Consider the following 14518-nt stretch of genomic DNA (forward strand, 5'->3'; position numbering starts at 1 on the left):
CCAGGGCAGAATAATGTTCCCTGGAGGTATGCATAGTTCGGCTGCGCCATTCAGAGGCATGTTGAGATGACCGTGGAAAAGCTCGACGTCCTTGCAAACTGGTGGCAGACTTGCATGGTGGAATGAATATGAAGGTGTTGGTGACGACTCGGTAATAGAGATTCCTGGACCCATATCGGCGCACAACAGTGCTTGGTCGGACTCGCTGATCATCGCGAGATCGTTCGTGAAGTCCTGAATCATGCTTTCACAAGACGAGTCTCCATGGTATAAGCCTATCTTGACGCCGGGGGATGGTGATCAGGATGGATTGGCATACCTGCTGGATCAGATCTCCTTCGGAGAAAATATAGGCATCCTCTAAGACGCAATCTACTGTATTCAGCTACGGCGTGACACCTGCCCTGCTTCGCTTTTGGCCACGACCCTAATATGGGAAATCGCTGCGCCCTAGAACTAGAGATCATCTGCCACTATTTGGAGTACTGTAGATGAACCTTATTATCTACTATCAAACCTACCTAGTATCTAGGCGGACACAACTAGGGCTTTAGCGGCAGATATATTCTAAACAAAGTCTAATCGCGCTATCTGTCTAGATTAGCTTTACGTAGAGTTAGATCTCCAATCTCGACACTAATAAGGATTTTTGATTCTTGTTGGCGAGCTGGACCGCGTCAAGACTCCGGAGAGCGTTTGGGAGAATATTGGCTACACGACGTCAGATCCCTCCTTCTCGGGCTCTTCCTATAGACTTCATTCTACCTTCCGTAGTGTAACTCAAGGTTCTATCTTCACAAACGTTTTCAAGCTGCTCTTCTATCCTAGGACGTATGATACCTAGAAATCAGTTAGAGAAAATCTTTCGTTCGGAGCAAGGCGGTCTTCGAGGTATGGAAGTTGCGATGCAGGAGGTTGGGAACGGCCCTTGCTCGGCGACAACCAGGATGTCGCGCCGCATTATACGATCAGATAAGATAAGATTTTGTCTTCATTCACCTTCCAGCGATTGCGCAGCCTTCTCCGTTACGGCCAATGACAGATGCACATAGCTGCAGCTCCCACCCTGCCTCCGATCATGGAGCCTTGTAGCGTCATAGCGAAGCAAGGCTGTATTTCATAATTTTAAGGTAGGCATGGCAAGTCTTTCTTTCTCTTGTCCAAGGTTGACTGCGGACGCCATAAACACCTCTGTACCGGTGTATAATGTCAACAGCTAGGGCATCTATACGCGCCTGGAGAGCATTAAGACCTCGAGCACAGAGTCTTACATCCAGGATAGCTAGGCGCCGCCATTTCGCAGCTGATAGTCCTCGTGTTCTGAAGGGCACACAGCACAATGCAGCGAGCCATGCTCAAAGCAGCGTACAACATTGCACGATATTCATATGAAGAATTGAGAGTGGTGGCCAACAAGAAGGGCACGACGAGTCTGGATAGAGTCAATGAGACATGGTACATCTTAAGTCGAAGAGTGGACCAACTGTCGTCGCCGGCTCCGCCAGGAAGACTGACAACGCATACCAAAAAGACAAGCCTGCACGCTCGAATTCGTCCTTGAGCCTGCACGACTGATGCTACGAGATGAACGTCAAGATCTGGTTGAGAGTGTATGCAGTGATTGAAACCCTTCTTGCATATCTGTAAATACTCACAGCTTATGCCAACATCCTTTCCGCGAGAACGCCTCGCACTAAGTCATCATCGTACAAGCAGTTCCGTCGATCATCCATATATCCTGCCTTATCTTTGTATACCATCTCCCCAGCATCTCTCCTGCCGGTGCTGTTGTTCCATCTGGTTATCCTCCTCCTCCTCCTCCTCCTCCTCCTCCTCCTCCTCCTCCTCCTCCTCCTCCTCCTCCTCCTTAAGCGCCTTGCCTCGCCTTCTCCGCACAAATCAGCGCAATAATCCTGCTCAACTCCGCACTCTGCGCCGCATGCTCTTTCACCATCTTCTCGTCCACACCTTCGGCTTTGCTCAGCTCGGCACTGCTCTTCAGCATCCGGTTCTGCAACTGCAACATTTTCTGCAGCGTGTTATCCAGAAATGGAGCGGAGAAAGCTACCGAGTCGGCAGTGCCGCCATTGAGCCTCATCTCGAGCTTTCGTGGCCGTCGCTTTTCGAGTTCTGCGGGTGGAGTTGGTTCGGGTTCTTGAGGTTTGGGCCTGTGAATGGAGAGGGTTGTTAGTTCTAGTGTGAACTCTATTTGATGGTTGATTTGATTAAGCACACTTACTTCTCGACGAACGTGATGCTTTCTGCCATCTCCGCGACACGGTTCGCGATTCTATGGGCCATGATGGCATAAGCTGACGTGACTCCTCCGCCGCTCGCGGGACTCTCGCCTGCTACTGATGCAGCCTTGTTCTGGACAGGCGCCGCGGGCTTTGGAGGTGCCTTCGCTGCTGCACCATGCGGAACTTTCTTGGCGGCCGTGGCTGTTGGTCTTTTGAGAGGAGCGGTTGGCTTTCGAGGATAGCCGTTGATTTGCGGACTGGATGAATGCACTGCCGTCGCCATGACTGGGGCTGTATGCGTTCTCCGATATTCTAACCACTCGCGGGGGAAGTGAAGTTCTGGGCGGGTAGTCGATCAAGCAGATTGATCATTAGTAGGTCTACGATATCTTGCCTGTGGCGACTGGCATGCGGTGCTTCGAATGCCAGGAGACGCCTCCTCATATTCCTACGTCACAGCGGAGCTCTCTGGCCATGGAATTCGGTACATAAAAACAGGGATTGCTACCCACACCATCACCCAGCTGACCGTAGCTATTGTGTGGCTGAGAGCACACTCTCTGCATGGCGGTTACATGGCAGGGATCGCTCGTGTCGCTTACCGGTGCGTGGCGTTCTTCTTGTGTTCGAGATCTCCATGGTCATCGCGAGGTCAGTTGTGTTACAATCTTGACAAAAGCAACAGCCACACTCATGACACGAATACACTAGGCAAGTAGGAAAGTATGGCGTCCGTGGCAAAACCAGCAAGCAAGAATATCAAGCAGGCAGGTGTGAGCCTGAAGTCTGGTGTCGACAATCCCAATCCTATACGACATGGCGGAATGGGACAAGCAGAGCGCGCCTTCTCGGCTGCCTCGACTTTTCTATCTGGTATCATGGCCATATCGGCATCACAATTCATCGGAGCGCCTCTGAAGCTCATCGACTCGAAATTCTATGAAGCTTATATGGCCTGGACGAAAGAATCGTTTGCTGTACTGATGACCACTATAACCCAATGGTGGGCTCCTACCGTGGTAAGAGTAAGCGGCGACGACAGCATGAAAGGGCAATTGTTCCAAATGGACGATGGAGACTTAAGGTGCAACTTCCCACATAGATTGATTATGATGGGCAACCATCAGCTTTACACCGACTGGCTTTATCTCTGGTGGATCGCATATACCAATAAGATGCACGGCCGAATATACATCATCTTGAAGGAAAGCCTCAAGCAGGTCCCGATCATAGGGTGGGGCATGCAATTCTACAACTTCATCTTCTTGAGCCGTAAATGGGAGCAAGATCGCTACAGATTCAAGAAACATCTTGATCACCTCAAGAACCCACAGGACCCAATGTGGCTTTTGATCTTTCCAGAAGGCACCAATCTGTCTGCGGTGACAAGAGAGAAGTCGGCAAGCTGGTCGAAGAAGACGGGAATTCCAGACATGAAACACCAACTTTTACCGAGAACAACGGGCCTACAATTCTGCCTACAGGAGATGCGGCCATCGACAAATTGGCTATATGACTGCACGATTGCCTACGAAGGGGTGCCTAAAGGCCTCTATGGCCAGGACATCTTTACCCTCAAATCGTCACTCTTCGAAGGTAGGCCGCCGAAGTCAGTAAACATGTTCTTTCGGAGGTTCAAAATTTCTGAGATTCCGTATCAAGACGATGAACAGTTCCAGAGCTGGCTGGTCAACCGATGGCGAGAGAAGGATTACATGTTGGAGCATTTCTACAAATTTGGAAGCTTTCCAGCTGAAGATCCAGCTAAAGCTATGCTCGCCGTGGAGGGCAAGGAGAAACCGAGGCCGGCGAAAGCAATCCATACTTCTGTCAAAGGCGGCGGCTGGGACGAATTCTTGAGCATCTTTGGTCCGATCACCACAGCAGCTGGAGCACTTTCAAGCATTGATCCGACAGAACCGGTGAATTTCGATGAGCTGATGAGAAAGGTTGCTCAGTCGCAGCAGTTCAATTTGCTGAATATTGGGAAGGCGCCAAAAGGACCTGCCAGTCAGGAAGCAATTCGCCGTGCTCTGCTAGCTGCCAACAAGCAGAATCCGTTACCCAACACCGTACTTGACCGGCTTCTGAAAGCTCCGCCGAAGACTCAAGCACAAATGAAAAAAGTTCTGCAAAGTTCGGGAGACCCAGTAATTGCTAAGCAGGTAGCTCGAGCGCCAGCTGCTGATGCATCGATCTCCGCAGAGCAGCAGAAAGCTGTGAAGCAAGCCTCTGCTCAAGCCGCTAGGTCGGTGATGAGCGTAAACGCACCGTCACCAGAACCGGCTGCGACGGTGAAGAAAGAGATGCCTTTGGCAAACATGGAAAGCATGATCACGCGACCGATCACTAGCATGGCACTTCACAGTGCTGGATCCCAACTCAAGAATATGGCTGCTCATCGAGCAAGCACGAAGGGCGCCGCACTCCCTGGACAGCCAGCGCCTCCCGTCAAAAAGACTCCAAAAACTTCTGGCGGTCTTCGCAAAGTAGCCAGCGTAGTAAAGCCACCGAATGGATTCGTGAACAGAGGTAATGGTCCTGCAAAGGCTCCTTCGGTAAAAGCAGCTTCTGTGAATGGCGCACCTCCCAAGCTTGCAAGACCAAAAGTCATTCCGCCAAAGAAAGCAGCCTCTGTACAAGGAGAGTCGCCAGCTACACCGAATGAGCCTCCGACCTTTGTTCTGACCGAGGAGGGCAAGAGGAAACTCAGATCGTCCAACTCGAAGCCTCTTGGTACTTTGAAGTATCCTAATGGTAAGATGAATTGAATCTTTGTTAATCCTGAGATGGAAGCGTTTAAGCGACTAGGTGATGCAGCATGTACAACGAACCAGGCAGACAAATCTTATCAACTTGGCATCAGACGTTTGTTTGGGTCTGAGCCATGAAAGTCAAAGCTGCGTGCTTCCATTCGTGTGATTTCCACAGCATCCTCTACCGCGGTCTAAGCGACAGTGGCGATGGTTGTACTCAGCACAGGGATGTTTGTGATCCTGTGTTGTGGCTGGGGTTGCACAGGTTGATAGCATAACGTCATTCTACGCAAGAAGTTGCGTGAAACTTGGAGGCCGACTCCACCATATGCAAGAGATCGACTCCTTTGAACGACAAAGGGTCTGGATCGATTGACTGCTCTTCTGACGCCACTCACAATGTTTCTAAAGACTTGTCATGACTCCAACAGTCTCGACAACGAAATACTGGAACTTTGAATAATCAGTTGCAACGATTTCAACATGGAATGGGCCAAGAACTGGGTCATAGATAAAGTATCTGGCTATGCGAAGACTGGCATCCAAGCTGGAGGAACGCTTGCCGGTAATGCTGTTGGCGGTGTTGGTTCTCTGATCGAAAACTCAGGTCGTTCAGTTGGGCAAAGTACGAGTGGTGTGTCTTCCCGCACGCGTAACATCCTCACTAATGTGCAATCTAACTCCTAGGCATCGCAGGTGCGATTGGTGGTGTGGGAGGCTACATCAACAACTATGGTGATGGCATCAAGAACTCAATGGCAGCCGACGGACCCGTTGGCGGCGGAAGCGCACAGACGAAGACCGCCGTGAAGCCGAATCAAGCGGTGAAGAGGACAGCAAATGGAAGTCAGAAGACGGCGACAAAGGCATTGCCAGCTGCAGCGAAAGCCTCACCTGCACCAGACAAGACACCAAGCTCGCTGAAGCCTGCAGCAATGCCTTCGAAGCCGCCACAACCAACGAATCGCGTCTTACCCGCGAAGAAACCTATGCCTAGCACCTCTCCAGCCCCAACGAAGCCACCACCAACTACAAAGCCTGGAACAGGTCCACCATTCGCTCCAAGCACAACCTCAACTCCAAGACCACCCCCCGTATCAACAAGCCAAAGCGAAAGAACCCCAGACGGCAAAGTCAAAATCTCCAGTTCCTCACGTCCTCCTCCTCCTTCCAAACCTACCACCACTCCTTTATCCAAACTCGCAGCTTCAAACAACACCTCTCGACCCCAACCCCTACGAGCTCCGGTATCGACTAGACTAAGTCCCAAAACAGATGATGGGAAAGTACGGATTAGTGCGGAGAGTCGTCCGAGACCTGCCGTTGTAAGAGCGAATTGAGATATGAGTTTTTCTTTTTTTTGGGGGGGAAATTGAGGACAAAAGTGCAAGAAGTCTCGTGTTTTTCTACGTACATACATACACGCCGAAGCAGACTGAGTTAGTACCAGAGTCCATCGAGTGACATTCGTTCCGTGCAATACTCGCAGTCGCCGTGGTAGCTGAAGGCGTGGTACCAGTTGTGTTGGTTTTGGGTGTAGTGGGGAGGTTCGGTGGGTTGCGATGAAGTTTGACATTGTTGATCGGGCTGTTGCTCAGTATGAGGTATCGGGTTCGCTGTCGATGTCGATGTGGAAGATTTCGGGTTGCTTCTAGATTTGTGATCATCTCCCTCCTCTGCTCCAGTCGTCTTTCGGAATGAGCTCGTTTTGCTTTCATCTCCCTCCTCAGCCGTTTGTTTTTTGCCACCAGTCTTGCGAGATGTTCGGAAATTCTGAATCTCGCTTTGCAAATTCTCGTTCCATTCTTTGAGGATCGAAAATCCTTCTTGTGTCTTTTCTAACTCTTAGGTTAGGACGGACATGTCTTTGGTATGTCTCTGCTCCATCTCCTTCAGACGGGCTTCGAGAGCTTGAAGATCTTTCGTCCGCTTCGACGACTCTTTCTGCGAAGCGTTTTCAATGCGCCTGCACTCATCGAATGCACGGTCAATATTGGCAGCGAGAGCATCACCCTTATCGTCAATCTCGGCTTTCAGGCTGCGGAGGGCATCACCGACGTTAGTGTTGACGTGCTCGACTTCGGTAGTCATTGTGGCCACAGCCCGCTCATTCCTAACACGCTCTGTCTCTATAGCGTTCTCCGTGCTTGTCTTCAGGTCTTGTAAATTTTCTGCAAGCCGACGTTCCCCATAAATTTGTACCGAGCGTTCATGTCTTAGAGCGATCTCGATATCAGCAGCCCGCGTGGAAAATTTCTGGTCCACGCTGTCTTCGAGTTCCTGCTCGATTGCAGACATCTTATGCGTGAGCTGATTGAGCTCGGCTGAGATCTCTGCACGGGTACTTTCAAGTACGAAAGTATTCTGTCCTTGAATACGCTGAAGGACTTCTTTGAGCTCAGCATGGGTCTGCAGTTGCGACTTTAGAACACTGAGCTCGTCGCCTTGGGCCTGTACTCGTCTCTTGAATCTCAGCTCCATCTCTCTGAGCGTGAGCTCTTGTTGGTCGCCACGCTCGCTGAGCTCCTGCCGAAGAGACTGAACATGTTTCCAAAGCTGGGCGCGATCGGTCTCGGAATTCTGCATCATCTGCTCGAGATCCGCACGATTCTTGGTAATGCTCGCTTTGAGGTCTTCGTGGTTCGACCATTTTACAAGCTCTGGAGTAGGTCCTGCGATCGAGGACTCGTGCAGATTTGACACTGCTACACTAGCGGGTGAGCCAGGAGAAGCGCTCTCGTCGGGTTCGTGCGAGGCCTCGATACGAATTTCATTTGGTGCAGATTCAGTCATCGATGGCCTTAAGAATCGAGAGTTGTGAAGCTGGTCATGATCTCCCAAATCGACCCAGCCGTAGTTTTCATCACGATCGAATTCGACTTTTACACATTCTCGCTGGTCCATTTCAGGCAATGGTAGAGCAGACTTCGAAGCACGCTCTCCACGGCACTAACTGGTTGTTGGCTTTCGTGAGAGCAGGATTTGATGCATGACGAGAATGATCAGTGTGTACGACTCTATACAGAAACTGAGGCGTCAATAAGATGTCCAGAACCGTGCTATACTATACTGTCAGCACCGTAGAACTTCATTCACATGTGGATGGTGTTGTAATCCTGCGACCACTTAACTTGTTCACGCCCGGCTGGGGCGGCGCTGTGGCAGACCAATTTGCTCTGCGCTCATTCAACGGTGCAAACGCTTGCTACGACATGATGCTTTGCTGGACGACTGGCACTCCTAAAACCTTGGCCGACGAAGACCCTCGATTATCTGGAATGTGTGGGGGCTTGAAGATGTAAAGTTGAAAACCTAGAATAGCGACGCCTGTGTCGTATATCTGCCCTACGTGATGGTAATCGTCCAGTTCAGATTGCTCGCAGACCGATATTCCAGCCACAGAAGAGTCCATTAGGCTCGAAAAGCCCTCTTCGTTGATGCATACCACGTTGCTTTCTTTTCGCATCGGCTACAAACCAGCATCTTTGTACAGATCATGTAGACGAACATCGTGATCTAGCTGCAAGATCACAATGAGCTAGACATCGTTCTGCTGTCCGATGCTGCATCGGCTTCGGATTTGATTGTCAGGAGTGGTCCCGGCCAGCCGGTCGACGCATGAGCAGTGGGCCAAGTCCAAGCGATATACTGCAACATGCCACAAGAGGACTAGGCTGCTGACGACACCATTCTGAGGACGTATCGATATTGCTACATAGCAATGGAAGGAGTCGCTTGCATGGGTCGACTGTCAGGCTGAGACTGCTCGTTCCACAAAGCCATCAATCTGCTCTGCTGCATCGATAGTGTGAGCTTCAAGGCTCCCGTTCGTCGCGAGTGTTGATGTTGAGAGAAAGGCAAGACGAAGACGCGTAGGCGGAAGAAGAAGTGATAGCTAGCGAAGTACGAACATTTCCGGGACTGGTTGCTAGCATCACAGCTTACCGACTATGAAAACCTTTTGCACCAAGTAACCTACACTATACTGTAACATACATCAAGTTGACCGCTGCGACGTGACGACTCCGCCAGTACTAATATTTTCGCGATACGACGAGACGCCACCTCACTGTCGCTAAAATGAGTCCCGCGACGCGTCCGATTAAAACAAACTAGCGACCAACAATACTAAAGATACTCAATACTACCTCAATTTAAGACAATACTATACTCTTTACGAAGCACTGCTAGGAGCTTAAGACATAGTTAAAGGGCGAGCCTAGAAAGAGACCGACCAAATTAGACGCGCTTTAGGTCCTAGATAAGCTGCTCGAGTTTAGACTAAATTACGCGTTCTAAGTAAACAACTACGCGACGAACGATATTAGTATAATGCTATATAACATTCATTCGTAGCTGGTTACTATAACGGCCGTAGGAAAGGAAACACTATAATATATAAAAACATACCCGCGAGGTAATATACTTATAATACGCGAATCTACCTAGGTAGTCTAAAAGGCGGTACTCTCTCTACGGAACTCTAACTCAGGCTATAGACAACAGCAAATAGAACCGGCGACAGTCTATACCCTTAGGATCAAAATACCTAACCTATTAGTATAGAAGGCACTAAGGATAGTAGACTAGGAGCCTTTCCGAATACTCTCTCTAATTAATAAGAACGCGAGAAACTAAGGCGTTTAGGTGCAAGTTAGCGCCGCTAAACAACTCCTATTAGGAGACCTCGAACTATACTTTAACAGCTATACGGAGAGAGAGCAATTCATTAGGCAATCCGCACTATTCCTAAATAAACTAGGCTTAGGAACTACTATTATTACCTAAATATACTCTCTAGTCGTCTACGGTATACTAACACGCACAATTAGTATATATGCCGCGGGCAAATAGAAAGCTATTAAGGAAATCTTACTTTAAAACAGCTTATTAATCCCGAACGGAGCAATTACCTATATCGGATAGCTAGTAAAGAACAGAGCGGCTACTAAACTAACGTCGTCGATTCTACTATATTTTACGAGGGCATCTAACGCTAACAAGATACTAGAACGAGGCATGCGTTAGTATAGCAGCCTATATATCGCCGAGATCTTCGAATCTAGCGCTAGAATTTAGTAGTGCTTTAAATGCTAACTATACGGTTATATTAGAACCCGGTGCTGCATACTAGATCGATGCCCGCTCTATACTAGGCTATATAAGAAGGAGGCGTGCCTACTAGGCATACTACTATGCTATGCACTATATAAAGATATATATATAGCATTTAGCGAGGGCTGCCCCGAGAGGAGGAAGGTAAAAGCAAAGGTAGTAGGAACGCGAGAACACCGTATAAGGTTTGATGTCCCTATAGAGGAACAACTAATAGAGCGACAGGGCATTCGAGTAGCAATACAAGTAGGCGAGCCGCGAGACCCGGAAAACAGCTAAGATAAAACACTAGGGGTACAATTAAAACAAACTAGCCGCATTACGCCCCCTAACTCGGACCTATAAAGCGATAAGGACCTGCCGGAGAGGCCCTATTCAGACTTAGGTAAACAACGCGTCCTACGCGTCCTAGAACCTAGCGGTAGTACAGCAAAAGCAATAGCTGCCGTACTAAGCGCTAAAGCAAATTTAGTGTTTTCTTCGCCTACGCCCGCTATCCTAATATCTTGCCTAGATAGAGTCCCCTCTACGTAGAACTAGGTTAAAGTGTTCGCCGACCTAGATACCTGCTAGGAACACCCGCTAACTACTATACTATTATTACCGTAGAAAAACACACCGCTCTCTCCGCTTAAAAACTTAGCGCTCCGCATTAAAGAGCTAAAGTTGAAAGCTAGAGAGGTTGAGGCCCTACTATAGGCCAAACAAGCTAGGGAGCGCGCTAAGGCGAGGAAACGAAAGCAACTAGTTAAGGAAGATATAACCTAACTCTATACTAACGGCTAGCAATCTAGCGCGGACTCTAGTATAGGAGACTTAATTAGCGACCTCGAGTAGCTTAAAATACTCGAATAGGGACGAGGTAAGCGAATTAAAACCCTTACGCAAAGCGGCTAATAGGTAGCCGCTAAAATTGCTAAGAAGAAGGCTAAAAGCCTTAAGCGGAAACGCGCCTCTAAACGCAACTTAGAGAGCGATAAAGAGAACTAACTAAAGCGGGTTACTCGCCGCTTAACTATAGCGCTAATTCAAGCATTACCGTAAAGAGTGCTAACCGAAGACGAATAGATGCTCTAACCGGTACGGGGGGACCCTATAGCTATAAACGACAGCGATACGAGTTCGAGCGAGGCGGGAACTAGCGGCAGCAGCAGCGACGAGTCTTAAGACACACTATTTCAACCGGACAGCTACGATAACGTCCGAGACCGGTAGACCTACCGCCGCCCAAAACATTACGCATCCTATAACATAACGTAGCCGGCAGCCTCTACCGAATAGCAGCCCTCTTTAATAGCCCTTAGATACACGAATACGATATTATAGCTATATAAGAACTCTACCTAAATCGGCAAAACGAGGGCTATATACTTACGCACTAACTATAGCGGGGTCTCTTCTAGTTACTCTTCGCTAGCAAACTAGATACGAGGGTAGCTATATTTATTACTAAACGATGGGATACGAGTAAATAGATAACGCACCTAACCGAGGAATACGTTTACAAAATCACAGTCCGGTTAGGCTAGCAAACACTTACTATAATTAATGCCTACTAGCCGCTAATCGACAACGACTCTATAGTTATCTAGTACCTCGCTATATACATTACGCTATACACTATCCTAGTTAGCGATTTTAATGCATACTATTAAAGATAGATGCCGGACAAACTAAATAACGCCCGAGGTAGGCAACCAAACTAAATAGCTAACGACTGCCGGCTAGCATAGGTAGTACCTATAAGGCAGACGACGCGAATTAATCTAAGGGACGGCGGGGCATTAACGTTAGACCTAGTATTCTATTTACTAACGATTACACACCGCAGCCTCTTAGTTAGTACCGAATACGACTAGGACTCCGACTACCTACTAATTGAATCTACCTTCGCCTTTACGAGCCTGCCGGCGATGCCGTATAAAGAGCCGAGGCGGAAGTAGAAACAAACCGATGTTTACGCCCTCTCCGCCTACCTACGCTAACTCTAAGTCCCGAGTATAGAAGAACTCGATACCCCCGAACGACTCGATAAATGTATAATTAGGCTACAAGCGATTCTTTACTAGGCTATTAAAGAAGCAGTACTAACAGCCCGCTATATAGAGGGTAGAACGAAGACCGGCTAGACCCCCGAATTCTTAATACTACGACGAGAGACTAGGCAACTCAAAAGGCGCCTTAGGCGCTATTAGATTACTAGCGGACCGGAATACGAAAGGTACTAAGAACTATACGGCGAATACAAACGACAACTCCGCGCGTAGAAGAGAGACTAATTTAGGCAGGATATAGCGGCCTACGACAACAACCTCCTACGACTCTAGCGAGTAATTAAGTAGAAATCTAACTAGGGGTGCCCGCGGACCTCTTACTTCCCGACAATGCAATATAATAGTTATTTAATTACATCTAGCTACGATAAAGCAAAGCTCCTTAAATTAGCTTTCTTCCTAGCGTAGAGACAGGCCGACTTAGCCGACATTACGCTAAATTTTGAGTACTTGGAGCCTATTCAATACCTACCGATTACGCTATACGAGGTCGCCCTAGCGGTAAGGAAGATAGCTACTAGGAAGGCCCTAGGACTAGACGGCATTCTAGCGGAGCTTATTAAAAGGGCATTAATACACCTGTTACTATTCGAAGACAACTAGGTAGACTCGGACGACGAGAGCAGCGAGAGTAGCAACTATACTACCGCTAGTAGCAGCGAGGACATAGGTACGGACAGTACTACTAACTCTACGGCGAGCGCCCGCTACTAGAGTAAGAACAATAAAGACGACTTAGGGCCTACGCCCTTCTATATATACATTACGGCATTGTTTAATGCATCCCTCCGGGTCGGCTACTACCTATAAGCGCTCCGAACATTAACGACGGTAGCCCTTTAAAAGCCCGGCAAAGACCTAGTAACACCGAAGGGATACCGTCTAATCGCACTACTTAATACGATTAGTAAATGCCTCGAAAGCATTATCGCCGAACGACTATACTAGGCATTCGAAACCTAAGGCATCCTACCGACTAGCTACTTTAGTAAACGAAAAGGCTACGCAACGGACGAGGCACTCTATACTCTTATTAAACCGATAGCAGATACATAGCAGCAAGGCGGCTACGCCTTAGCCCTAGCACTCGACATCTCCGGCGCATTTAACTACGTCTTATATTAAAGACTACTCTATAATATACGTAGGAGACGACTCGGCGGTAAACTAGCCGAATAGACATAGAGCTTTCTTACCGGCCGTAGAACGAAACTCCGGCTACCTAATATTATAGCTCTAGAGGCGGAAGTTACCGTTAGAATACTATAAGGTTTACTACTCTCGCTACCGCTCTTTATAATCTTTAACGCAGACTTAGTAGAACAGACGAGCTAGGTAGAAAACAATACATTAGTCGCCTAGATCGACGATATTATAATGCTAGTTACCGGACCTACGGCAGAGGCAGTAGAGAACACTATAAAACGACTAGTTACGATTTGCGAACGTTAGTTAGCATAACACGCAGCGATATTCGCGCCGGCTAAATTCTAATTAATTCACTTTTATCTACCTAGCTCTCGTTACTAGACAGCACGCACGACTGCCTTTACTATTACATTTTAAGGCACTACAATTCAACCCTTAGAGGCAGTTAAAATACTAGGAGTCACCCTAGACTCGAGGCTTACCTTCGTAGCATACCGAAAAGACATTGAAACGAAGGCCGCGAAGAAGACTAATATGCTCGCCGTACTTAACAAGTTATCGTAGGGGGCCTTACTAACCTTAGTCCGTAGAGCCTACCTAGCGATTATCCGACTACTACTAGCATACGGCGTATTAGTCTAGTACCGGCTAGGTACGGCGGATGCAAAGAAGGCGACTAAACTAATTAACGCTATTTAGTATATAGCCGCCTACTAAATAGCGGGAGCCTTTAAAACTACATTACAGGCAGCGCTCTATACCGAGCTGTACATCGAACTAGCTAAGGTATACCTTTAATTAGTCTGCCTTAGGACATTTATTCGAATAGCGAGCCGCCTATATAGTGCAAGCTTAATTAACAGAGCGAACGCCGACACCCGCCGTAAGTGGATTATACTACTAGCATTCTACAAACAGACCTACCTCGCAGCAGGTAGCTAACTGCTACTCCAAATTTAACAGGTCTTCGTTAATATACTATAGGGTAAATACCTAAACACGAGGGTGCTAGAGGACACCGAGGAGGCTATTAGGATACATAACGAAACAACTCGCATACCGGGCATTTATATTTATACAGACGGGTTACTTAAGGAAGACAAGAAGGGCAACTACAAGCTAGGCTGCTTAGCAGTATCCCTTAACGGCCGAGTCTACGAATCCCGCCTACTAGGAACGGCAACTTTCTCTTTATCCTTCTACG

The 14518-nt window shown here is 48.1% G+C and overlaps 4 protein-coding genes across 4 annotated transcripts; 2 read left to right on the forward strand and 2 right to left on the reverse strand.

The window, feature by feature from the left end:
• Window positions 1-432: 432 nt before the first annotated feature.
• Window positions 433-1100, forward strand: MYCFIDRAFT_176147 (uncharacterized protein; the record flags this gene model as incomplete). Its single annotated transcript, XM_007929965.1, has 5 exons — window positions 433-487; window positions 668-720; window positions 786-949; window positions 1007-1025; window positions 1053-1100. 5 exons carry the CDS (start codon window positions 433-435, stop codon window positions 1098-1100), a joined length of 339 nt encoding a protein of 112 aa, XP_007928156.1.
• A 767-nt stretch (window positions 1101-1867) lies between these two features.
• On the reverse strand, window positions 1868-2466 carry MYCFIDRAFT_102072 (uncharacterized protein; the record flags this gene model as incomplete). Its single annotated transcript, XM_007929966.2, has 2 exons — window positions 1868-2168; window positions 2240-2466. Coding segments are annotated over 2 exons (528 nt in total), but the record flags the coding sequence as incomplete, so codon positions are not given.
• A 499-nt stretch (window positions 2467-2965) lies between these two features.
• Window positions 2966-3991, forward strand: MYCFIDRAFT_35494 (uncharacterized protein; the record flags this gene model as incomplete). The annotated part of the gene is made up of 1 exon (XM_007929742.1): window positions 2966-3991. A coding segment is annotated over one exon (1026 nt), but the record flags the coding sequence as incomplete, so codon positions are not given.
• Window positions 3992-6841: 2850 nt separating this feature from the next.
• On the reverse strand, window positions 6842-7900 carry MYCFIDRAFT_79968 (uncharacterized protein; the record flags this gene model as incomplete). The annotated part of the gene is made up of 1 exon (XM_007929915.1): window positions 6842-7900. The coding sequence occupies one exon, from the start codon at window positions 7898-7900 to the stop codon at window positions 6842-6844; it is 1059 nt and encodes a 352-aa protein (XP_007928106.1).
• Window positions 7901-14518: the final 6618 nt, after the last annotated feature.

Source organism: Pseudocercospora fijiensis, assembly GCF_000340215.1.
Source record: "Pseudocercospora fijiensis CIRAD86 unplaced genomic scaffold MYCFIscaffold_6, whole genome shotgun sequence".
NCBI classification, from domain to species: domain Eukaryota; kingdom Fungi; phylum Ascomycota; class Dothideomycetes; order Mycosphaerellales; family Mycosphaerellaceae; genus Pseudocercospora; species Pseudocercospora fijiensis.